The sequence below is a fragment of the Chiloscyllium punctatum genome, chromosome X, assembly GCF_047496795.1.
Source record: "Chiloscyllium punctatum isolate Juve2018m chromosome X, sChiPun1.3, whole genome shotgun sequence".
Lineage (NCBI taxonomy): Eukaryota > Metazoa > Chordata > Chondrichthyes > Orectolobiformes > Hemiscylliidae > Chiloscyllium > Chiloscyllium punctatum.
Window position 1 is genome coordinate 33,502,597 of NC_092791.1, and position 27,442 is coordinate 33,530,038.

At 55.6% G+C, this 27,442-nt stretch overlaps 1 protein-coding gene across 1 annotated transcript; it reads left to right on the forward strand.

Annotated features, from left to right (window-relative positions):
* Window positions 1–254: 254 nt before the first annotated feature.
* Window positions 255–19,547, forward strand: LOC140471363 (zinc transporter ZIP10-like). Its single transcript, XM_072567399.1, has 10 exons — window positions 255–736; window positions 3,176–3,389; window positions 6,168–6,342; window positions 7,322–7,491; window positions 7,907–8,050; window positions 8,993–9,086; window positions 10,369–10,680; window positions 12,252–12,332; window positions 15,839–16,029; window positions 19,296–19,547. The coding sequence occupies exons 1-10, from the start codon at window positions 291–293 to the stop codon at window positions 19,446–19,448; spliced, it is 1,980 nt and encodes a 659-aa protein (XP_072423500.1). The 5' UTR covers window positions 255–290; the 3' UTR covers window positions 19,449–19,547.
* The last annotated feature ends 7,895 nt before the right edge of the window (window positions 19,548–27,442 follow it).

Below are 27,442 nucleotides of genomic sequence, written 5' to 3' on the forward strand. Positions count from 1 at the left end.
GGAGGGGGAAAGGGATTGAGGGAATAGGGCTTGGGGGGGATGGAGAGAAAGCAGGGAGCAGGGAGCGAGTTTGACGATTGGCTGCGAACCCATCGAACAGGGGTGGGGCAGAGCGTGGAGGGTGCTTGTTTGGCCTACCCCAGCTCCCGTGCCATGCATCCCTCAGTGACCCCCAATACCCAGTACCATGGGGGGGGCGGGTATGCTGGTGATGGGGACCACAAATTAATGTGTCTCTATCTGCCTGTAGGTGACCGGGGAAGGGAGGACGGGGAGATAGCACGAGGACGATGAGGGGTGTGCTGTGGCCAGCGTTTCTCCTGGGGACACTGTGCATCTGGGCAGGCTGGGACCAGGGGTGTGGAGCTCAGGCCATGGGAGGAGAAGCCAGGAGCCGGGAGACCCGATCCATTCCGGAGGCAGTGAAGGAGCAGAGGTACTACCTGAGAAGGTTATTTGGCAACTACGGGCGGCACAGCCAGCTCTCTCCCGAGGGTTTACGCCGCTTATTCGAGAGCCTAGGCCTAGGCCAGGTCCAGGTGGTGGAGATCGAACACGAGGGGCTGGGTCACGGTCACGTCTCTCACCTCGACGCCTTGGACCTCCAGGAACGCAGGCATGTCCACAGCCACACCACAGAGGACCACCTCTCCATGCTGGACAGAGGGTCCCAGGACCCTACCGGGGCAGGGACAAGCATCCAGGGAGCAAGGGTCACCACAGCTTCCAGCGTCAGGTGGGTCACTGCGTCAGGTACTGCAACTACGGCATACTCCTGCACCTCCTCACTGAGGGAGTGGGTGCTGTGGGAGGGTCAGTGCTGAGGGAGGGTCAGTGCTGAGGGAGGGTCAGTGCTGTGGGAGGGTCAGTGCTGAGGGAGGGTCAGTGCTGAGGGAGTGGGTGCTGTGGGAGGGTCAGTGCTGAGGGAGCAGGTGCTGAGGGAGGGTCAGTGCTGAGGGAGGGTCAGTGCTGAGGGAGGGTCAGTGCTGAGGGAGGGTCAGTGCAGAGGGAGGGTCAGTGCTGTGGGAGGGTCAGTGCTGAGGGAGGGTCAGTGCTGAGGGAGCAGGTGCTGAGGGAGGGTCAGTGCTGAGGGAGGGTCAGTGCTGTGGGAGGGTCAGTGCTGAGGGAGGGTCAGTGCTGAGGGAGGGTCAGTGCTGAGGGAGGGTCAGTGCAGAGGGGGGGTCAGTGCAGAGGGAGCAGGTGCTGTGGGAGGGTCAGTGCTGTGGGAGGGTCAGTGCTGTGGGAGGGTCAGTGCTGAGGGAGGGTCAGTGCTGTGGGAGGGTCAGTGCTGTGGGAGGGTCAGTGCTGAGGGAGGGTCAGTGCTGAGGGAGCGGGTGCTGTGGGAGGGTCAGTGCTAAGGGAGTGGGTGCTGTGAGAGGGTCAGTGCTAAGGGAGTGGGTGCTGTGGGAGGGTCAGTGCTAAGGGAGTGGGTGTTGTGGGAGGGTCAGTGCTGAGGGAGGGTCAGTGCTGAGGGAGCGGGTGCTGTGAGAGGGTCAGTGCTAAGGGAGTGGGTGCTGTGGGAGGGTCACTGCTGAGGGACCGGACGCTGTGGGAGGGTCGGTGCTGAGGGAGGGTCGGTGCTGAGGGAGCGGGTGCTGTGGGAGGGTCAGTGCTGAGGGAGGGTCAGTGCTGAGAGAGTGGGCACTGTGGGACCGGGTGCTATGGGAGGGTCAGTGCTGAGGGAGTGGGCAATGTGGGACCGGGTGCTGTGGGAGGGTCAGTGCTGTGGGAGGGTCAGTGCTGAGTGAGTGGGCACTGTGGGAGGGTCAGTGCTGAGGGAGCGGGTGCTGTGGGAGGGTCAGTGCTGAGGGAGGGTCAGTGCTGAGGGAGTGGGCACTGTGGGAGGGTCAGTGCTGAGGGAGCGGGTGCTGTGGGAGGGTCAGTGCTGAGGGAGGGTCAGTGCTGAGGGAGCGGGTGCTGTGGGAGGGTCAGTGCTGAGGGAGGGTCAGTGCTGAGGGAGCGGGTGCTGTGGGAGGGTCAGTGCTAAGGGAGTGGGTGCTGTGGGAGGGTCAGTGCTGAGGGAGTGCGTGCTGTGGGAGGGTCAGTGCTGAGGGAGCGGACGCTGTGGGAGGGTCAGTGCTGAGGGAGCGGGTGCTGTGGGAGAGTCAGTGCTGAGGGAGGGTCAGTGCTGAGAGAGTGGGCACTGTGGGACCGGGTGCTATGGGAGGGTCAGTGCTGAGGGAGTGGGCAATGTGGGACCGGGTGCTGTGGGAGGGTCAGTGCTGTGGGAGGGTCAGTGCTGAGTGAGTGGGCACTGTGGGAGGGTCAGTGCTGAGGGAGCGGGTGCTGTGGGAGGGTCAGTGCTGAGGGAGGGTCAGTGCTGAGGGAGTGGGCACTGTGGGAGGGTCAGTGCTGAGGGAGCGGGTGCTGTGGGAGGGTCAGTGCTGAGGGAGGGTCAGTGCTGAGGGAGCGGGTGCTGTGGGAGGGTCAGTGCTGAGGGAGGGTCAGTGCTGGGGGAGCGGGTGCTGTGGGAGGGTCAGTGCTAAGGGAGTGGGTGCTGTGGGAGGGTCAGTGCTGAGGGAGCGGACGCTGTGGGAGGGTCAGTGCTGAGGGAGTGCGTGCTGTGGGAGGGTCAGTGCTGAGGGAGTGGGCACTGTGGGACCGGGTGCTGTGGGAGGGTCAGTGCTGGGGGAGTGGGCACTGTGGGACCGGGTGCTGTGGGAGGGTCAGTGCTGAGGGAGGGTCAGTGCTGTGGGAGGGTCAGTGCTGTGGGAGGGTCAGTGCTGAGGGAGCGGGTGCTGTGGGAGGGTCAGTGCTGAGGGAGTGGGTGCTGAGGGAGGGTCAGTGCTGAGGGAGGGTCAGTGCTGAGGGAGCGGGTGCTGTGGGAGGGTCAGTGCTGAGGGAGTGGGTGCTGAGGGAGGGTCAGTGCTGAGGGAGTGGGTGTTGTGGGAGGGTCAGTGCTGAGGGAGTGGGTGCTGTGGGAGGGTCAGTGCTGAGGGAGCGGGTGCTGTGAGAGGGTCAGTGCTGAGGGAGCGGGTGCTGTGGGAGGGTCGGTGCTGAGGGAGTGGGCGCTGTGGGAGGGTCAGTGCTGTGGGAGGGTCAGTGCTGAGGGAGTGGGCGCTGTGGGAGGGTCAGTGCTGAGGGAGTGGGTGCTGTGGGACGTTCAGTGCGGAGTGGGTGGACACTGTGCGAGGGTCAGTGCTGACCAGGCTGTGATTGCTCCCTCATTCTGTAGACCCTCTAAATGGACGAGTGGAGAGAGAGTCGAGCCCCCTCTGTTCCAAAAGGATTCCCCAGGGGCTGGGGGACGCTTGCAGAGACGGGGAAGCATGTTTGGGCATCGGCTGGAGCGGTCACCCAGAGACCATCCCCTCCCTGCGTCCTCTCACGGTCTCACTGACGATGACCGGGCCATGAATCATTCCGATTACAACCACCTCCATGGAAACGTAAGTCTTAGCCAGGAACTAACCCCGACAACTCTCACTGTCAGTGGTGGCAGATTCAGTTAGCTCTTGGTTCAGTCTAACTGCAGTGTCTCTGATACCCACTTTCCCACCTGGATTTCCCACACTCTACTGTCGGGAAGCAGAGCTGGAGAGTCACACAGCACGGAAACCGACCCTTCGGTCTGTGATGATGCTGCGCCTTTAACAAGGTTATATTGTCTTCGGATTGTGTCTCAGAGGGGACCGTAAAGGCAGAGGCTCTGACATGTCTGGGGCTTTCTACTTAAAAAACAGTTCTCCGTCCCTTCCCCTCTCACTACTCCCTCCGTTTGGGGGGGGGGCAAAGTTTCCTTCCTGTCTCCCCTATCGATGACCCTCATGGTTTTCTACATCTCAGTCACATCCCCCTCTCTCGGACTCCTCTGCTCTGACAGTCTGTCCAATCTCGCTCCGCCACCGAAACCCTCCAGCCCCCGCCCCGGGGGGTTGGGGTAATGTCCTGGTAAATCTCTGTATTGCCCACCCCCCCACCTCCTCCACAAAGGGCTGTCATACACCACCCCCACCACACCCCTCCTCCCCATGCACACATCCCGTAGTGGATTACAGAACTCTCAGTGTGTAAGTTAGCTCACTGAGCTGGAAGGCTTGTTTTCGGACGTTTCGTCACCACACTAGGTGGCATAGTCAGCGAGAGTCTCTGGTGAAGTGTTGGTGGTATGTCCTGCCTCTTGATTTGTAGCTCTGGGTTTTTTAAAGGTGGGTGATGTCAATTCCGGTTCTATTTTTTCGAGGGAAAGTAGATAGGATCTAAGTCGATGTGTTTACTGATGGAGTTCTGGTTAGAATGCCAGGCCTCGAGGAATTCTCATGCGTGTCTTTGTTATGCCTGTCCGAGGATGTGTGTGTTGTCCGAGTCAAAGTCCCTTCTTTGCCTGTATGTATAGAAATAAGTGATAGTGGATAGTGTCTTTTGGCGGCCAGTTGGTGTTCATGTATCCTGTGGCAAGGTTCCTTCTATTTACTCCGATGGCGTGTTTTTTTACAGTTCTTGCATGGTATTTTGTAAATAACATTCGTTTTGCTGGTAGTATCTAATGGATCCTTTTGGTTCACTAGTCGCTGTTTAAGTGTGTTGGTAGGTTTGTGGGCTACCATGATGCCAAGAGATCTGAGTAACCTGGAAGTCATTCCTGCTGTGTCTTTGATGTATGGTAATGTGGCTATAGTTTTTGGTTGAGTTGTGTCTGCTTGAGTTGTTTCTGGGGAATTGGAGGATTGTGTTTATTGGTGGGACACACCGCCAGCGCTTCACCAGAGACCCTCACTGATGATGTTACTTAGTCATGGTGACTAAACTTCTGAAAATGCGTCAGTCAGGGGTAAATATAGGGTAAGGGAATGGGTCTGGGTGGGTTACTCTTCGGATGGTCATGTGGACTTGTTGGGCCGAAGGGCCTGTTTCCATACTGTAGGGAACCTAATCTAAAAACACATCTTCCAGCACAGCGAGCAAACTTGCATACTTACCATCAACCCGAGCTACAAATCTTCGCAAAAACCGCTAATTACAGAACTGTCTCTGACTGAAGGCCGTGATTTGGAGATGCCGGTATTGGACTGGGGTGTACAAAGTTAAAAATCACAGTTATAGTCCAACAGGTTTAATTGGAAGCACTAGCTTTCGGAGCGCTGCTCCTTCATCAGTGGTTGTGGAGGGCACAATTATAACACACACACACAGACACGCACCCTGTCACAGATCCCTTTGCACACTCTCTCACACACACATATACATTCTCTCTCACAGACAGTCACAACCCCCCCATCCCAGACACACACATGCACACACACATATGCTTGTTTGTGGGGTGAATTTGTACTTGCAGAGTTACATTGTACTTTGGTCAAAAACTGCATGAATTCATGTAAGACTCTGTTAACTCGTTTTTTAGATTTAGAATCAGTCTAAACTGTTGCACACAGGGGACTAACACCTTCAACACATTATCTTAGGCTGACACCAATTGTTACAGTTAATCTGAGAATGCAACTTTTTAAAAAGGTTTTGTGATTTACCGTGAAAGAAGTGAAGCTAACATGGTCATTTTAACAGATGAGAAATTTAACAAACAATCAAGGTATTTTTCAATGTATAATTTCAGTTACATCACACTGTAAACGTTTTTTGCTATAAATTCTTTTTCTTATAATTGAGCCCTCCGCTACCACCCGATGAAGGAGCAGTGCTCTGAAAGCTAGTGCTTCCAATTAAACCTGTTGGACTATAACCTGGTGTTGTGTGATTTTTAATTCTGACTGAAGGGTGTAGGCATTCAGAATGGGGGTGGGTGGGGAGTCCCAGTCTGAAGGAGACAGGGTGGGACTGAAATGGGGGGAGATGTCTCCACCCAGAGAGGGGTGGGGTGGGCGTGTCGGACATTCTGTCCCAGATAACAAGGCTGAAACATTGAATGCTTTCGAGAAGGCGTTGTGCATCGTTCTGAGGAGGAGAAAGGGATGGAGGGGGACAGGGAGAGAGCATGGGACTGAGTTGGACCATCAGCTGGGACCCCATTGAATGGGAGGAGGGTAGCAGATTCGAGGTGGGGAGGATTCGATGTTTCTGTACGGTCGCCAGGTAAGAGGCCAGGCTGCAGGACAGGTTGAACTGAGCGAGGTGTTTAGGGCAGTGGGGGGGGCTGTGATTCTCTGTCTTCAGGGGAGACCATGCAGCGTGGAACTGACAGTGACCGCAGTCTGTCTCTGTGCACACAGTGTCTGAACGTAACTCAGCTCCTGGTCAACTTCGGGATGAGCAGCACGCAGGGGATCTCACCAAAACAGTTTACCTACATCTGCCCGGCCCTGCTCTACCAGATAGACAGCAGAGTGTGTATCCAGCACCGCGATTCACTGCAGATCCCACCTCAAGGGGCTACCCAACCGTCAGGTGAGTCTCAATCCCAGCGGGCACTGTACACCTCGGAATGAGGAGAGGGGCACGGGTCAGGGTCAGGATTACGGTTGGGGTTAGGATCAGGGAGAGGGTTAGGGTTAGGGTCAGGGAGAGGGTTAGGGTTAGGGTCAGGGATCAGGATTAGGGTCAGGGGTTAGGGTTAGGATCAGGATCAGGGTTAGGGTCAGGGATCAGGGTCATGTCTGACTGCACATGGTCTACCCCAATGTGGGAGAGTATAGAATACCCCTCCCTTATCTCCCTGTTGCGGGGGTTATAGAATACTGTGATATCAGTATAGCAAGTAGGTAAGGCCCTAGTATTGAAATCGTGTGTGAATGCATGTGGGTGAGTGTGTGCTATATAGATGAGTGTGTGTGCGTGTTTGTGTGAAAGAGTGAGAGTGTGAGCGTGTGTGTAAGAGAGAGTGAGCGTGTGAGTGTCAGTGTGTGTGTATGTGTGAGAACGTGTGCGTATGAGTGAGAGAACATGTGTGAGTGTGTGTGAGCGTGTGCATGAGTGAAAGAATGTGTGTGTGTGCGAGAGTGTATGTGTGTGTGCGAGAGTGTGTGTGTATGAGTGAGAGTGAGTGTGTGTGTGCGTGAGAGAGAATGTGCGTGAGTCTGTGTGTGTATGAGTGTGTGTGTGAGTGTGAGAGTATGAGTGAGAGTGAGTGTGTGTGTGCGTGAGAGAGAGTGTGCGTGAGTCTGTGTGTGTATGAGTGTGAGAGTATGTGTATGAGTGAGAGTGTGTGTGTGTGTATGAGTGAGTGAATGTGTGTGTGAGTGAGTGAGTGTGTGAGTGAGTGCAGTGACCCTGTGCAGGGTAGCTGTAACCTAAGTGATGGGATCCTGTGTGAGCCCCTCAGGGATCCTGTCCTGCTTGCTGTGTGAGACTGTCCCACTCCGTGGAGAGAGGGGAGAGATTCTCCTCCCCCTACCCTCTCTGAGCTGCTGTTTCTCTCCCCTCGCAGTTTGGATCTGTGGATTTGTCGCCGTTACCCTGATCAGCCTGACGTCCCTGTTGGCTGTGGCCGTTATTCCATTGTTCAGTCACTCCTTTTCTAAGGTCCTGCTCAGGTTCCTGGTCACTTTGGCAATTGGAACACTGTCTGCAGACGCTCTGCTGCACCTCATCCCTCATGTAAGTACAAACCCAGCCCCCAACCCACCGACCTCGGGCACATTATACAGGGACAGCAGGAGGCCATTCAGCCCCTCTCCTCCAGCCTGTCACACGGGAACAGCAGGAAGCCATTCAGTCCCCTCCTCCACTTCCAGCCTGTCACACATGGGAACAACAGGAGGCCATTCAGCCCCCTCCCTCCTCCAGCCTGTCACACAGGAACAGCCCTGTCTCCCTGTGGAGAGCAGAGTTGAGACACATGCTGTCAGGGGATGGGATGGGGATGGGGGGAGTGGGGGGAGGGGATCTGCCTTTCACTGAACCGCCACCCTGGGAGGATTCGTGGGATTCGAGGGGTGGGGTGGTATTTGGTAAGATCCCAGGAGCCAGAGAGCGGGGACATTAACCACCTCCCCCACCGTCTGTGTTTCAGAGCAGCCAGCTACAGCGTCCAGAGGACCACATGGAGACAGGGAAAGATCCCGTGTGGAAGGGACTGTCCGTGCTGGGGGGCATCTACCTCCTGTTCCTCATCGAGACCTTCCTGGGCCTGGTCAGGGGCTGCAGAGGGGGCAAGGTGAGCACGTCTCGCGTCCGGGTGGGGCAGGGGACTGAGGGTAGGGCACCGTCTCCCGGGGTCACTCGGGGGTCACTGCGTCCGGGTGGGAGGGTGGGGCAGGGGACTGAGGGTAGGGCACCGTCTCCCGGGGTCACTGCGTCCGGGTGGGAGGGTGGGGCAGGGGACTGAGGGTAGGGCACCGTCGCCCAGGGTCACTCGGGGGTCACTGCGTCCGGGTGGGAGGGTGGGGCAGGGGACTGAGGGTAGGGCACCGTCTCCCGGGGTCACTGCGTCCGGGTGGGAGGGTGGGGCAGGGGACTGAGGGTAGGGCACCGTCGCCCAGGGTCACTCGGGGGGTCACTGCGTCCGGGTGGGGCAGGGGACTGAGGGTAGGGCACCGTTGCCCAGGGTCACTGCGTCCAGGTGGGAGGATGGGGCAGGGGACTGAGGGTAAGGGACACCGGACCCTAGACCTTAACTCTGATTTCACTGAACCAGACCTGCCGAGCTTTCCCTGTGTTTTTGTCAGCACGTACGAATTGGGCTGAAGGGTCTCTTTCTGTGCTGCACGACTCTACAACTCGACAATGCACCTTCCATTCTCTGTTACTGAAAGGAGGGTGTCCCCGGCTCGCATTCTCCTCTCACACAGGTTCCCTGTGACTGTCCCTTTGCTCTGGCATTCTTGTAAGGGGTCCTGATGAGCACCAAGAGCTCTGGTCGGGTCGAACTAGACAGATTATTCCGGAAGAGTCCCTATTAAGTGTTCTACCCTCCCCTGAGGTGTAGACAGTGTGGCACCAGGCCTTTGTAAGGATTGACAGGGAGGATCGGGGAGCGATTTCACAGGAGGCTCAGTGTGACTGCGCACCAAGAGTGGGTCAGCTGGCCTCCCCTCACCCTGGGCTGCTGACGTTTCGGTACCTGTTCTTCACCAACACCAACCCTTTCTGTTCCCAGGTAGTGGGCAGGAGGTGTACCCGTTACAAGGAAGGTCCAACGCCAGCGAACATGGCTGGTGGGGCTGAACTGCAACACCTGAGACCAGATGGAGGTGAGGGGAGGGGAGGGAGGGAAGGGGAGGGGGTGAGGAAGGGGAAGGGGAGGGGAGGGGGGGAGGGGAGGGGAGAGGGGAGGGGAGGGGGAGGGAAGAGAGGGGGAGGGAGGGGAGGGGAGGGGAGAGGGGAGGGGAGGGGGGGAGGGGAGGGGGGGAGGGGAGGGGTTGAGGAATGGCAGGGAAGGAAGGGGAGGGGAGGGGGGAGGGAAGGGAGGGGGAGTGAGTGAGGAAGGGCAGGGAAGGAAGGGGAGGGAAGGAAGGGGAGGGGAGAGGGGAGGGAGGGGAGGGGGGAGGGAAGGGAGGGGGAGGGAGGGAAGGGGAGGCGAGGAAGGGGAGGGGAGGGGAGAGGGGAGGGGAGGGGAGGGGAGGGAGGGAAGGGGAGGAAGGGGAGGGGAGGGGAGGGGAGGGAGGGAAGGGGAGGAAGGGGAGGGGAGGGGAGGGGAGGGAGGGAAGGGGAGGAAGGGGAGGGGAGAGGGAAGGGGAGGGGAGGGGAGGGGAGGGGAGGGAGGGGAGGGGGTGAGGAAGGGGAGGGGAGAGGGGAGGGGAGGGGGGGAGGGAAGGAAGGGGAGGGGGGAGGGAAGGGAGGGGGAGGGAGGGGAGGGGAGGCGAGGAAGGGGAGGCGAGGAAGGGGAGGGGGGAGGCGAGGAAGGGGAGGGAGGGGAAGCGAGGAAGGGGTGGGGGGGAGGCGAGGGAAGGAAAGCAAGTGGGGAGGTGAGGGAGGGGAGAGGAGGGAAGGGGAGAGGAGGGAGGGGAGGGAAGGAAGGGGAGGGCAAGAGGGAAGGGGAGGGGAGGAAGGGAAGGGGAGGGAGGGGAGGAGAGGAAGGGGAAAGGGGGAAAGGGAGGAAGGGGAGGGGAGAGGAGGGAGGGGAGAAAAGAGGGGTGGGAAAGGGAAGGAGGGATGGGATGGGAAGGGGGAGGGGAGGGAAGAGAAGGGAGGGAAAGGAGGGAAGGGGAGACAAGGGGAAGGGATGGGAAGGGAGGGGGAGGGGTGGGAAGAGAGTGGAGGGGATGGGGGGTAGTGGAGGGGAAGGGAGGAGGTGGGAGGGGAGGGGAGGGAAAGGGATGTGGGGAAGGGGAGCAGATGGCAGAGGAGAAAGGGAGGGGAGTGGAGGGTCCAATAGGCTTTCAGTGCTGTCATGGCCACTGGGCTGAAGGTGGTCAGGGATTGGCCGGGCCTGGTGTGTGTGTGTAAATTAATTAAGGAGGGAGTTCTGGTGTTCTTCATCAATGATATGGCCTCCCCAAACTCTAAGAGTCTTTCTCACTGCTCCAACTGTAGCTCCAGCTGATCACCCACACCCTGACGATGAATTGGAGGTCACACTCAGCACCTACATGACTCCTGAAGCCCAGGGGTTGAACATTGGGGACACAGCTCCGGGTCACGCCCACACTCAGACAGCCACTGGTAAGGCTGTCCGTGATCAGAAGGATCAGCACCACCATCACGGCAGGGAGCGAGAAACTGGGAGGTATGGCCATGGACATTCACATGGGGCCGGGGACATGAGGAATGCTGGGATAGCGACAATCGCCTGGATGGTCATTGTTGGTGACGGTGCCCACAACTTCACAGACGGCTTGGCAATCGGTAAGGGGGTTGGTATCGAAGGGTTGTCACAGCCTGGCGTTATCACAGCCGGGGATTATCGCAGCCGGAGATTATTGCAGCCGGGGATTTACAACTGGGATTATCACAGCCTGGGGATTATCACAGCCTGGCGTTATCACAGCCTGGGAATATCACAGCCCGGGGATTATCACAGCCTGGGATTATCACAGCCTGTCGTTATCACAGCCTGGGGATTATCACAGCCTGGGGATTATCACAGCCTGGGGATTATCACAGCCCGGGGATTATCACAGCCCGGGGATTATCACAGCCTGCCGTTATCACAGCCTGGGGATTATCACAGCCTGGGGATTATCACAGCCTGGGGATTATCACAGCCTGGGGATTATCACAGCCTGGGATTATCACAGCCCGGGATTATCACAGCCCGGGGATTATCACAGCCCGGGGATTATCACAGCCCGGGGATTATCACAGCCTGCCATTATCACAGCCCGGGGATTATCACAGCCCGGGGATTATCACAGCCCGGGGATTATCACAGCATGGCGTTATCACAGCCTGGGGATTATCACAGTCTGGGGATTATCACAGTCTGGCGATTATCACAGTCTGGCGTTATCACAGCCTGGGGATTATCACAGTCTGGCGATATCACAGCCTGGGGATTATCACAGTCTGGCGTTATCACAGCCTGGGGATTATCACAGCCTGGGGATTGTCACAGCCTGGCGTTATCACAGTCTGTCGTTATCACAGCCTGGGGATTATCACAGTCTGGCGTTATCACAGCCCGGGGATTATCACAGCCTGGCGTTATCACAGCCTGGGGATTATCACAGCCTGGGGATTGTCACAGCCTGGCGTTATCACAGTCTGTCGTTATCACAGCCTGGGGATTATCACAGTCTGTCGTTATCACAGCCTGGGGATTATCACAGTCTGGCGTTATCACAGCCCGGGGATTATCACAGCCTGGCGTTATCGCAGCCCGAGGATTATCACAGTCTGGGGATTATCACAGCCCGGGGATTATCACAGCCAGGGATTATCACAGCCTGGGGATTATCACAGCCGGGGATTATCACAGGCTGGGGATTATCACAGGCTGGGATTATCACAGCCTGGGGATTATCACAGTCTGGGGATTATCACAGTCTGGGATTATCACAGTCTGGGATTATCACAGCCTGGGGATTATCACAGCCTGGGGATTATCACAGCCTGGGATTATCACAGTCTGGGGATTATCACAGCCTGGGGATGATCACAGCCGGGGATCGTCACTGCCTGGGGATCGTCACTGCCTGGGAATCGTCACTGCCTGGGAATCGTCACTGCCTGGGGATGACCACAGCCTGGGGATGATCACAGCCGGGGTTATCGCAGCTGGGGATTGTCACAGTCTGGGGATTATCACAACCTGGGGATTATCACAGCCAGGGGATTATCACAGCCTGGGGATTATCACAGCCTGGCGTTATCACATCCTGGCGTTGTCACAGCCGGGGATTATCACAGCCAGGGATTATCACCAGACTAACCGCAGCCAGTAGTGACTGTTTTTCTCATCCCATTCTGTTCTGTAGGTGCTGCGTTTTCCACGGGGATTTCGGGAGGTTTGAGTACCACCATCGCTGTACTTTGTCATGAACTTCCACATGAACTCGGTTAGTATGACCATCCACAGTTAGCCGTGATCGAGGACAGTTCTCTCATTTCCCTGGGTGACTTCCAGTATCTCGGTTTCCTCATTCTTCTCGCTGTCGATCCCCTGGATGGTCCGTCCTTATTTCCCCAGAGGGTGGTTAAGAATCCACTCCATTGCTGAGGGATCACGTGTAGATCAGAGCAGGTATGGTCAGGAAGTTTCCAGCCTTAAATGACCCTAGAGAACCAGGTGGATTTTAACACCACTCAGCATTTTATAGAATTTACAGTTCACTTTTGGTGTTAGCCAGTGTAACAGGGCACTACCACAATTTCTCCAGCTCTGTCTCGCTCTCAATCATTCCCTCTTGATCTCTCCATCTCGTCTCTATTTCTCCACCCCTGCTGCCTCTGTCCCCATCTCCTTTCTTTCCCTCTTTTTTCCACTTTCCCTTTACCTTTTTCTCAATCTTTCTCTCTTTATCTCTTTCCTCTTTCTCTCTCTGTATTCCACTGGGGGAGTGATGGTCTCCCTGTTTGGGTGTAGGGTCCCGGTTCACCCTGGGGGTGGAGGTCTCCCTGTTTGGGTGTAGGGTCCCGGTTCCCCCTGGGGGTGGAGGTCTCCCTGTTTGGATGTAGGGTCCCGGTTCCCCCTGGGGGTGGAGGTCTCCCTGTTTGGGTGTAGTGTCCCTGTTCCCCCTGGTGGTCGGGGTCTCCCTGTTTGGGTGTAGTGTCCCTGTTCCCCCTGGGGATGAGGGTCTCCCTGTTTGGGTGTAGGGTTCCGGTTCCCCTGGGGGTGAGGGTCTCTGTGTTTGGGTATAGGGTCCCGGTTCCCCTGGGGGTGAGGGTCTCTGTGTTTGGGTGTAGGGTCCTGGTTCCCCTGGGGGTGAGGGTCTCTGTGTTTGGGTGTAGGGTCCCTGTTCCCCCTGGGCCTGAGGGTTTCCCTGTTTGGGTGTAGGGTCCCGGTTCCCCTGGGGGTGAGGGTCACTGTGTTTGGGTGTAGGGTCCCGGTTCCCCCTGGGGGTGAGGGTCTCTCTGTTTGGGTGTAGGGTCCCGTTCCCCCATGGGTGAGGGTCTCCCTGTTTGGGTGTAGGGTCCCGGTTCCCCCTGGGGGTGGGGGTCTCTCTGTTTGGGTGTAGGGTCCTGGTTCCCCTGGGGGTGAGGGTCTCCCTGTTTGGATGTAGGGTCCCGGTTCCCCTGGGGGTGAGGGTCTCCCTGTTTGGGTGTAGGGTCCCTGTTCCCCCTGGGCCTGAGGGTTTCCCTGTTTGGGTGTAGGGTCCCGGTTCCCCTGGGGGTGAGGGTCACTGTGTTTGGGTGTAGGGTCCCGGTTCCCCCTGGGGGTGAGGGTCTCTCTGTTTGGGTGTAGGGTCCCGTTCCCCCGTGGGTGAGGGTCACCGTGTTTGGGTGTAGGGTCCCGGTTCCCCCTGGGGACGGGGATCTCCGTGTTGGGGTGTTATGGTCCCTGTTCCCCTAGGGTGGGGGTGAAGGTATCGGTTCCCCCTGGGGTTGGGTGAGGGTCTCGGTTCCCCCTGGGGTCGGGTGAGGGTCTCTGTTCCCCCTGGGGTGGGGTGAGGGTCTCGATTCCCCCTGGGGTGGGGTGAGTGTCTCGGTTCCCCCTGGGGTGGGGTGAGGGTCTCGGTTCCCCCTGGGTGGGGTGAGTGTCTCGGTTCCCCCTGGGGTGGGGTGGGGTGAGGGTCCCGGTTCCCCAGGGGTGGGGTGAGTGTCTCTGTTCCCCCTGGGGTGGGGTGAGTGTCTCGGTTCCCCCTGGGGTGGGGTGAGGGTCTCGGTTCCCCAGGGGTGGGGTGAGTGTCTCTGTTCCCCCTGGGGTGGGGTGGGGTGAGGGTCTCGGTTCCCCTGGGGTGGGGTGGGGTGAGTGTCTCGGTTCCCCCTGGGGTGGGGTGAGGGTCTCGGTTCCCCAGGGGTGGGGTGAGTGTCTCGGTTCCCCCTGGGGTGGGGTGAGTGTCTCGGTTCCCCCTGGGGTGGGGTGAGGGTCTCGGTTCCCCCTGGGGTGGGGTGAGGGTCTCGGTTCCCCTGGGGTGGGGTGGGGTGAGTGTCTCTGTTCCCCCTGGGGTGGGGTGGGGTGAGGGTCTCGGTTCCCCTGGGGTGGGGTGGGGTGAGGGTCCCGGTTCCCCCTGGGGTGGGGTGAGTGTCTCGGTTCCCCCTGGGGTGGGGTGAGTGTCTCGGTTCCCCCTGGGGTGAGGGTGAGTGTCTCGGTTCCCCCTGGGGTGAGGGTGAGGGTCTCGGTTCCCCCTGGGGTGGGGTGAGTGTCTCGGTTCCCCAGGGGTGGGGTGGGGTGAGTGTCTCGGTTCCCCCTGGGGTGGGGTGAGGGTGAGGGTCTCGGATCCCCAGGGGTGGGGTGAGGGTCTCGGTTCCCCAGGGGTGGGGTGAGGGTCTCGGTTCCCCAGGGGTGGGGTGAGTGTCTCGGTTCCCCCTGGGGTGGGGTGAGGGTGAGGGTCTCGGTTCCCCCTGGGGTGGGGTGAGGGTGAGGGTCTCGGTTCCCCCTGGGGTGGGGTGAGGGTCTCGGTTCCCCCTGGGGTGGGGTGGGGTGAGGATCTCGGTTCCCCCTGGGGTGGGGTGGGGTGAGGGTCTCGATTCCCCCTGGGTGGGGTGGGGTGAGTGTCTCGGTTCCCCCGGGGTGGGTGACAGTGTCGGTTCCCCCTGGGGTGGGGTGACAGTGTCGGTTCCCCCTGCGGTGGGGTGAGTGTCTCGGTTCCCCCTGGGGTGGGGTGAGGGTGAGGGTCTCGGTTCCCCCTGGGGTGGGGTGAGGGTGAGGGTCTCGGTTCCCCCTGTGGTGGGGTGAGGGTCTCGGTTCCCCCTGGGGTGGGGTGGGGTGAGGATCTCGGTTCCCCTGGGGTGGGGTGGGGTGAGGGTCTCGATTCCCCCTGGGTGGGGTGGGGTGAGTGTCTCGGTTCCCCCGGGGTGGGTGACAGTGTCGGTTCCCCCTGGGGTGGGGTGACAGTGTCGGTTCCCCCTGCGGTGGGGTGAGTGTCTCGGTTCCCCCTGGGGTGGGGTGAGGGTGAGGGTCTCGGTTCCCCCTGGGGTGGGGTGAGGGTGAGGGTCTCGGTTCCCCCTGTGGTGGGGTGAGGGTCTCGGTTCCCCCTGGGGTGGGGTGGGGTGAGGATCTCGGTTCCCCTGGGGTGGGGTGGGGTGAGGGTCTCGATTCCCCCTGGGTGGGGTGGGGTGAGTGTCTCGGTTCCCCCGGGGTGGGTGACAGTGTCGGTTCCCCCTGGGGTGGGGTGACAGTGTCGGTTCCCCCTGCGGTGGGGTGAGTGTCTCGGTTCCCCCTGGGTGGGTGACAGTGTCGGTTCCCCCTGGGGTGGGGTGGGGTGAGTGTCTCGGTTCCCCCGGGGTGGGTGACAGTGTCGGTTCCCCCTGCGGTGGGGTGAGTGTCTCGGTTCCCCCGGGGTGGGTGACAGTGTCGGTTCCCCCTGGGGTGGGGTGGGGTGAGTGTCTCGGTTCCCCCTGCGGTGGGGTGAGTGTCTCGGTTCCCCCGGGGTGGGTGACAGTCTCCGTGTTTCCGTTCCAGGTGATTTTGCTGTGTTGTTACAAGCTGGACTCCATGTCAGACAGGCTGTCTTGTTTAACCTTGTGTCTGCGGTTATCAGTTACCTCGGCCTGGCCGTCGGCATTGCTATTGGCCAGCACACTGCCTACATTACACCCTGGATATTTACCAGCACGGCTGGCATCTTCCTGTATGTTTCCCTGGTTGACATGGTGAGTACTTCTCCTTAACCCTCCTCCGGGCACTGGAGTCACTGTAGGGATGGGTACAACCTTCACTTCAGATTCATGGTGTTCGAGAGAGAGAGAGAGACAGACAGAACAGGAGAGACAGAGAGAGAGAGACAGAACAAGAGAGAGACAGACGCAGACAGAGAGAGAGAGAGAGAGACAGACAGACACACAGAGAGAGACAGACAGACAAACAGTGAGAGAGAGAGGATGATAGAGGGGCAGAGAGAGAGATATAATAAGAGAAACACAGATAGAAACAGACACAGGCAGAGAGAGAGAAAGAGACAGAGAGAGAGAGATAATAAGAGAAACACAGATAGAGAGAAACAGACACAGGCAGAGAGATAGAAAGAGACAGATAGAGAGAGAGAGACAGAAAGAGGGATAGAGACAGACAGACAGAAGGAGAGGGGGAGAGAGAGACAGACAGACAGAAAGAGAGGGAGAGCGAGAGATGACTGTACAGGACATTGGTTGGGCCACTTTTGGAATGCTGCATTCAATTCTGCTCTCCCTGCTATTGGAAGGATGTTGTGAAACTTGAAAGGATTCAGAAAAGATTTACAAGGATTGTTGCCAGGGTTGGAGGATTTGAGCTCTAGGGGGAGGCTGGATAGGCTGGGGCTATTTTCCCTGGAGCGTCAGAGGGTGAGGGGTGACCTTATAGAGGTTTATAAAATCATGAGGGGCATAGATAGGGTAAATAGAAAGTCTTTTCCCTGGGGTGGGGGAGTCCAGAACGAGAGGGGCATAGGTTTTAGGGTGAGAGGGGAAAGATATAAAAGAGACCTAAGGGGCAACGTTTTCACGCAGAGGATGGTACATGTTTGGAATGAGCTGCCAGAGGAAGTGGTGGAGGCTGGTACAATTGCAATATTTAAAAGGCATTTGGATGAGTATATGAATAGGAAGGGTTTATGAATAGGAGGGTGAAGGAGGGTTGAGAGAGAAATGGGCCAAGTGCTGGCAAATGGGACTAGTAGACAAAAGATGGAGAAATATAGACCAGTGAGCTTAACCTCTGTAATGGGGAAGATGTTTGAATCTATTGTTAGGGAAGAAATAGCAGATCACCTCGATTGAAATTGTCCCATTGGGCAAGGGCTCATAAATGGCAGGTCATGCTTCACAAACCTTTTGGAATTCTATGAAGAGATTTCAAGCAAGGTGGACAATGGGGACCCAGTGGATGGAGTGCACCTAGATTTCCAAAAGGCCTTTGACAAGGTGCCGCAAATGAGGCTGCTGCATAAGATAACGGTGCATGGTGCTAGGGGTAGACTATTAGTGTGGATAGAGGATTGGTTGACTGACAGGAAGCAAAGAGTGTGGATTAATTGTGCTATTCTGGCTGGCAAGCAGTGACTACTAGTGTGCCTCAGGGATCGGTGTTGGGACCACAAGTATTTACAATTTATATAGATGATTTGGAGTTGGGAACCACATGTACAGTGTCAAAATTTGCCAATGACACTAAGATGAGTGGCAGAGCAAAGTGTGCAGAGGACTGTGTAACTTTGCAGGGAAACATAGATACACTGAATGAGAGGGCAAAGGTCTGGCAGATGGAATACAATGTTAGTAAATGGGAAGTTGTGCATTTTGGTAGGAATAACAGCAAAATAGATTCTTACTTGGATGGTAAAAAGTTGCAGCGTGCTGCAGTGCAGAGGGACCTGGGTGTCCTTGTGCATGAATCACAGAAGGTTGGTCTGCAGGTGCAACAAGTAATTAGGAAGTCAAATGGAATTTTGTCCTTCATTGCTAAAGGGATTGAGTTTGCAGGGAGGTTATGTTACAGCTGTATAGGATAGTGGTGAGGCCACTCCTGGAGTACTGTGCAGTTTTGGTCTCCTTACTTGAGAAGGGATGTACTGGCACTGGAGGGGGTTCAGAGGAGGTTCATCAGGTAGATTCCAGAGTTGAGGGGGTTGGTTTGGTTTATGAGGAGAGACCGAGTAGATTGGGATTATATTCGTTGGAATTTACAAGAATGAGATGGGGATCTTATAGAAACATGTAAAATTACGAAGGAAATCGATAAAATAGAAATAAATAGGATGTTCCTACTGGCGGGTGAAATTGGGACAAGAGGGCACGGCCTCAAAATAAGGGGGAGCAGATTTCCGACTGAATTGAGGAGTAATTTCTTCACCCAGAGGATTGTGAACCTGTGGAATTCCCTGCTCAGTGAAGTAGTTAACACTCCTTCAGTAACCATTTTTAAAGCTATGGTAAACCTTTTTTTGAACAATAAAGGAATTAGGGGATACAGTGAGGGAGCGGGTGAGTGAAGCTGAGGCCGCAAAACAATCTCATTGAGTGAGGGAGCAGGTTCAAAGGGCCAGGAGGACTACCCCTGCTCCTGGTTCTTATGTTCTCATTAGGTTGGGATTTCTGGTCAGCATAGGCGAGTTGGACCAAAGGGTCTGTCTCTGAGCTGTACATCTCTATGACTCAGTGACTGGATGAGACAGAGAGAAAGGCAACCAGGGAAAGACAGAGAGAGAGAGAGAGAGGGAGAGAGACATAGAGAGAGAGAGAGAGAGAGAGAGAGAGACATAGAGAGAGAGAAAGACAGACAAAGAGAGAGAGAGAGAGACATAGAGAGAGAGAAAGACAGACAAAGAGAGAGAGAGAGAGAGACATAGAGAGAGAGAAAGACAGACAAAGAGAGAGAGAGAGAGGAAGGCAAACGGGGAAAGAGAGAGAGAGAGAGACATAGAGAGAGAGAAAGACAGACAAAGAGAGAGAGAGAGAGAGACATAGAGAGAGAGAGAGAGAGAGAGGAAGGCAAACGGGGAAAGACAGAGAGAGTGAGTTTAGGGGATGCTGGTGCCCATGTGCAGAGTGGGAGAGGTGCACAACACAGAGAGCAGCAGAGGCAGACCCTGTAATGTTTAATCAGAGGCTGGGCGAGGGGGCTGAAGACCCTCCTGCTGTCCCTGTGCGACAGGCTGCAGGAGACGGGCTGAATGGCCTCTTCCTGTTTCTACGTAACAGGCTGTAGCAGGGATGCTGAATGGCCTCCTCCTGTTTCTGTGGGACAGGATGGAGGGAACGGGCTGAATGGCCTCCTGCTGTTCCTGTGGGACAGGCTGGGGGAGAAGGGCTGAACAGCCACCTCCTGTTCCCCTTGTGGGACAGGCTGAAGGAGGAGAGGGGCTGGACCGGCAGGAACGAGCTGTGATGATATCTGCGGCCGTGATGGTTGTGGTGGTGACTAGTCTGGTTTCTGCCTGCAGCTCCCGGAGATGTTACACACGCAGACAGAGAGGCGGCAGCACAGTGCTCTCGGGATCTTTCTCAGTCAGAACCTCGGCTTTCTGCTCGGCGTTGGGGTCATGCTCTGTATCGCCCTGTTTGAGGACAAAATGCACATAGACATCAGCTTTTAACGGTGTGAAAGCGGACAGGAACGGGACCGAAAATCATCTCAGAGTGTCTCTCACCAAGTGAGATCTTCCTCTTCCCAGACACATCCTGACACCTTCCCAGCAACATGGCCGCTCCCAGAATTCCAGGGGTCAGCAGGGCCTGGCATTCCCGAAATCTCGCCAAGTCGGCTGGACACGACATGGGGAAATGTAGACCCTTCAGACAGCAAGAGACTTCATTCAAACATCTTCCCGCTCACTCTCCTTACTAACAGACATGACCAGACATTCCCCAGAATCTGGGAAATCTAACCATGTTTATCCCAACTCAACAATTCAGCTGGTACTGTCCCTGTCTCTGCAGCAGGCTGTGACAAAGAATGGGGAATCCTGCGCTTTAAGAGAGAGACAGATTTATCCAACACCCCTCGCTGTAACACACTGATATACCCCACACCCCTCAATGTAACACCCTGATATACCCAACACCCCTCACTGTAACACACTGATATACCCCACACCCCTCACTGTAAACACACTGATCTACCCCACACCCCTCGCTGTAACACCCTGATCTACCCCACACCCCTCACTGTAACACCCTGATCTACCCCACACCCCTCACTGTAACACACTGATATACCCCACACCCCACAGTGTAACACACTGATATACCCCACACCCCTCACTGTAACACCCTGATATACCCCACACCCCTCACTGTGACACACTGATATACCCCACACCCCTCACTGTGACACACTGATATACCCCACACCCCTCACTGTAACACACTGATATACCCCACACCCCTCACTGTGACACACTGATATACCCCACACCCCTCACTGTGACACACTGATATACCCCACACCCCTCACTGTAACACCCTGATATACCCCACACCCCTCAGTGTGACACACTGATATACCCCACACCCCACAGTGTAACACCCTGATATACCCCACACCCCTCACTGTGACACACTGATATACCCCACACCCCACAGTGTAACACCCTGATAAACCCCACACCCCTCACTGTGACACACTGATCTACCCCACATCCCTCACTGTGACACACTGATATACCCCACACCCCTCACTGTAACACACAGATATACCACACACCCCTCACTGTAACACACTGATATACCCCACACCCCTAACTGTGACACACTGATATACCCCACACCCCTCACTGTAACACACTGATATACCCCACACCCCTCACTGTGACACACTGATCTACCCCACACCCCTCATTGTGACACACTGATCTACCCCACACCCCTCACAGTAACACCCTAAACTACCCCACACCCCTCACTGTAACACCCTGATCTACCCCACACCCCTCACTGTGACACACTGATCTACCCCACACCCCTCACTGTAACACCCTGATCTACCCCACACCCCTCACTTTAACACCCTGATCTACCCCACACCCCTCACTGTAACACCCTGATCTACCCCACACCCCTAACTGTGACACACTGATCTACCCCACACCCCTCACTGTAACACACTGATATACCCCACACCCCTCACTGTAACACACTGATATACCCCACACCCCTCACTGTAACACCCTGATATACCCCACACCCCTCACTGTGACACACTGATATACCCCACACCCCTCACTGTGACACACTGATATACCCCACACCCCTCACTGTAACACACTGATATACCCCACACCCCTCACTGTGACACACTGATATACCCCACACCCCTCACTGTAACACCCTGATATACCCCACACCCCTACCGGGACACACTGATATACCCCACACCCCACAGTGTAACACCCTGATATACCCCACACCCCTCACTGTGACACACTGATATACCCCACACCCCACAGTGTAACACCCTGATATACCCCACACCCCTCACTGTGACACACTGATCTACCCCACACCCCTCACTGTGACACACTGATATACCCCACACACCTCACTGTAACACACAGATATACCACACACCCCTCACTGTAACACACAGATATACCACACACCCCTCACTGTAACACCCTGATATACCCCACACCCCTAACTGTGACACACTGATATACCCCACACCCCTCACTGTAACACACTGATATACCCCACACCCCTCACTGTGACACACTGATCTACCCCACACCCCTCACTGTAACACCCTGATCTACCCCACACCCCTCACTGTAACACCCTGATCTACCCCACACCCCTCACTGTGACACACTGATATACCCCACACCCCTCACTGCAACACCCTGATATACCCCACACCCCTCACTGTGACACCCTGATATACCCCACACCCCACAGTGTAACACCCTGATATACCACACACCCCTCACTGTGACACACTGATATACCCCACACCCCTCACTGTGATACATTGATATACCCCACACCCCTCACTGTGACACACTGACCTACCCCACACCCCTCACTGTAACACCCTGATCTACCCCACACCCCTCACTGTAACACCCTGATCTACCCCACACCCCTCACTGTGACACACTGATATATCCCACACCCCTCACTGTGACACACTGATATACCCCACACCCCTCACTGCAACACCCTGATATACCCCACACCCCTCACTGTGACACCCTGATATGCCCCACACCCCACAGTGTAACACCCTGATATACCACACACCCCTCACTGTGACACACTGATATACCCCACACCCCTCACTGTTACACACTGATATACCCCACACCCCTCACTGTAACACACTGATATACCCCACACCCTTCACTGTAACACCCTGATATACCCCACACCCCTCACTGTAACACACTGATATACCACACACCCCTCACTGTAACACCCTGATATACCCCACACCCCTCACTGTAACACACTGCTATACCCCACACCCCTCACTGTAACACACTGATATACCCCACACCCCTCACTGTGATACACTGATATACCCCACACCCCTCACTGTGACACACTGATATACCCCACACCCCTCACTGTAACACCCTGATATACCCCACACCCCTCACTGTTACACACTGATATACCCCACACCCCTCACTGTAACACACTGATATACCCCACTCCCCTCACTGTAACACCCTGATCTACCCCACACCCCTCACTGTAACACCCTAATCTACCCCACACCCCTCACTGTAACACACTGATATACCCCACACCCCACAGTGTAACACACTGATATACCCCACACCCCTCACTGTAACACACTGATATACTCCACACCCCTCACTGTAACACCCTGATATACCCCACACCCCTCACTGTGACACACTGATATACCCCACACCCCTCACTGTAACACACTGATATACCCCACACCCCTCACTGTGACACACTGATATACCCCACACCCCTCACTGTAACACCCTGATATACCCCACACCCCTCACTGTGACACACTGATATACCCCACACCCCACAGTGTAACACCCTGATATACCCCACACCCCTCACTGTGACACACTGATATACCCCACACCCCACAGTGTAACACCCTGATATACCCCACACCCCTCACTGTGACACACTGATCTACCCCACACCCCTCACTGTGACACACTGATATACCCCACACCCCTCACTGTAACACACAGATATACCACACATCCCTCACTGTAACACCCTGATATACCCCACACCCCTAACTGTGACACACTGATATACCCCACACCCCTCACTGTAACACACTGATATACCCCACACCCCTCACTGTGACACACTGATCTACCCCACACCCCTCACTGTAACACCCTGATCTACCCCACACCCCTCACTGTAACACACTGATATACCCCACACCCCTCACTGTGACACACTGATCTACCCCACACCCCTCACTGTAACACCCTGAACTACCCCACACCCCTCACTGTAACACCCTGATCTACCCCACACCCCTCACTGTGACACACTGATCTACCCCACACCCCTCACTGTAACACCCTGATCTACCCCACACCCCTCACTGTAACACCCTGAACTACCCCACACCCCTCACTGTAACACCCTGAACTACCCCACACCCCTAACTGTGACACACTGATCTACCCCACACCCCTCACTGTAACACACTGATATACCCCACACCCCTCACTGTGACACACTGATATACCCCACACCCCTCACTGTAACACCCTGATATACCCCACACCCCTCACTGTGACACACTGATATACCCCACACCCCTCACTGTGACACACTGATATACCCCACACCCCTCACTGTAACACACTGATATACCCCACACCCCTCACTGTGACACACTGATATACCCCACACCCCTCACTGTAACACCCTGATATACCCCACACCCCTCACTGTGACAGACTGATATACCCCTCACCCCACAGTGTAACACCCTGATATACCCCACACCCCTCACTGTAACACACAGATATACCACACACCCCTCACTGTAACACCCTGATATACCCCACACCCCTAACTGTGACACACTGATATACCCCACACCCCTCACTGTAACACACTGATATACCCCACACCCCTCACTGTGACACACTGATCTACCCCACACCCCTCACTGTAACACCCTCATCTACCCCACACCCCTCACTGTAACACACTGATATACCCCACACCCCTCACTGTGACACACTGATCTACCCCACACCCCTCACTGTAACACCCTGATCTACCCCACACCCCTCACTGTAACACCCTGATCTACCCCACACCCCTCACTGTGACACACTGATATATCCCACACCCCTCACTGTGACACACTGATATACCCCACACCCCTCACTGCAACACCCTGATATACCCCACACCCCTCACTGTGACACCCTGATATACCCCACACCCCACAGTGTAACACCCTGATATACCACACACCCCTCACTGTGACACACTGATATACCCCACACCCCTCACTGTGATACATTGATATACCCCACACCCCTCACTGTGACACACTGACCTACCCCACACCCCTCACTGTAACACCCTGATCTACCCCACACCCCTCACTGTAACACCCTGATCTACCCCACACCCCTCACTGTAACACCCTGATCTACCCCACACCCCTCACTGTGACACACTGATATATCCCACACCCCTCACTGTGACACACTGATATACCCCACACCCCTCACTGCAACACCCTGATATACCCCACACCCCTCACTGTGACACCCTGATATACCCCACACCCCACAGTGTAACACCCTGATATACCACACAACCCTCACTGTGACACACTGATATACCCCACACCCCTCACTGTTACACACTGATATACCCCACACCCCTCACTGTAACACACTGATATACCCCACACCCTTCACTGTAACACCCTGATATACCCCACACCCCTCACTGTAACACACTGATATACCACATACCCCTCACTGTAACACCCTGATATACCCCACACCCCTCACTGTAACACACTGCTATACCCCACACCCCTCACTGTAACACACTGATATACCCCACACCCCTCACTGTAACACACTGATATACCCCACACCCCTCACTGTTACACACTGATATACCCCACACCCCTCACTGTAACACACTGATATACCCCACACCCTTCACTGTAACACCCTGATATACCCCACTCCCCTCACTGTAACACCCTGATATACCCCACACTGTAACACCCTGATATACCCCACATCCCTCACTGTGACACACTGATATACCCCAGACCCCTCACTGTGACACCCTGATATACCCCACACCCCTCACTGTAACACACTGATATACCCCACACCTCTCACTGTAACACACTGATATACCCCACAGCCCCTCACTGTAACACACTGATATACCCCACTCCCCTCACTGTAACACCCTGATATACCCCACACTGTAACACCCTGATATACCCCACATCCCTCACTGTGACACACTGATATACCCCACAGCCCCTCACTGTGACACACTGATATACCACACACCCCTCACTGTAACACCCTGATATACCCCACAACCCTCACTGTAACACCCTGATATACCCCACACCCCTCACTGTAACACCCTGATATACCCCACACCCCTCACTGTGACACACTGATATACCCCACACCCCTCACAGTAACATCCTGATATACCCCACAACCATCACTGTAACACCCTGATATACCCCACACACCGCACTGTAACACCCTGATATACCCCACACCCCTCACTGTGACACACTGATATACCCCCACCCCTCACTGTGACACCCTGATATACCCCACACCCCTCACTGTAACGCACTGATATACCCCACACCCCTCACTGTAACACCCTGATATACCCCACACCCCTCACTGTAACACCCTGATATACCCCACACCCCTCACTGTGACACACTGATATACCCCCACCCCTCACTGTGACACCCTGATATACCCCACACCCCTCACTGTAACACTCTGATATACCCCACACCCCTCACTGTAACACACTGATATACCCCACACCCTTCACTGTAACATCCTGATATACCCCACACCCCTCACTGTAACACACTGCTATACCCCACTTCCCTCACTGTAACACCCTGATATACCCCACATCCCTCACTGTGACACACTGATATACCCCACACCCCTCACTGTGACACTCTGATATACCCCACACCCCTCACTGTGACACACTGATATACCCCACACCCCTCACTGTAACACACTGATATACCCCACACCCCTCACTGTAACACTCTGATATACCCCTCAGCCCCTCACTGTGATACACTGATATACCCCACACCCCTCACAGTAACATCCTGATATACCCCACAACCCTCACTGTAACACCCTGATATACCCCACACCCCTCACTGTAACACCGTGGGTGGCACGGTAGCACAGTGGTTAGCACTGTTGCCTCATAGCACCAGAGATCTGGGTTCAATTCCCGCCTCAGGCGACTGACTGTGTGGAGTCTGCACATTCTCCCCGTGTCTGCGTGGGTTTCCTCTGGGTGCTCCGGATTCCTCCCACAGTCCATAAAAGTGCAGGTTAGGTGGATTGGCCATGCTAAACTGCCCGTAGTGTTAGGGGCAGGAGTAAATGTAGGGGAATGGGTCTGGGTGGATTGCGTATCGGCGGGTCGGTATGGACTTGTTGGGCCGAAGAGCCTGTTTCCACACTGTAAGTAATCTAATCTAATTAAACACTCTGATATACCCTATACGCCTCACTGTAACACTGATATATCCTACACCCCTCAGTGTAACACACTGATATACTCCACATCCCTCACTGTAACACACTGATAGACCCCATACCTCTCATTGTAACACACTGGTATACCCTACACCCCTCATTGTAACACCCTGATATACCCCACACCCCTCACTGTAACACCCTGATATACCCCACACCCCTCACTGAAACACTCTCATATACCCCACACCCCTCACTGTAACACTGATATACCCCACACCCCTCATTGTAACACCCTGATATACCCCACACCCCTCACTGAAACACTCTCATATACCCCACACCCCTCACTGAAACACTCTCATATACCCCACACCCCTCACTGTAACACTGATATACCCCACACCCCTCACTATAACACTGATATATCCCACACAGCTTACCGTACCACTCTGATATACCCCACACCCCTCACTGTAACACACTGATATACCACACACCCCTCACTGTATCACTCTCTGATATACCCCACACCCCTCACTGAAACACTCTGAAAGAACTCACACCCCTCACTATATCACACTGATATACCCCACACCCCTCACTGTGACACACCGATATACCCCACACCCCTCACTATAACACTGATATACCCCACACCCCTCACTGTAACACACTGATATACCCCGCATCCCTCACTGAAACACTCTGATATACCCCACACCTCTCATTGTAACACACTGGTATACCCTACACCCCTCACTGTGACACACTGATATACCCCACACCCCTCACTGTAACACCCTGATATACCCCACACCCCTCACTGAAACACTCTCATATACCCCACACCCCTCACTGTAACACTG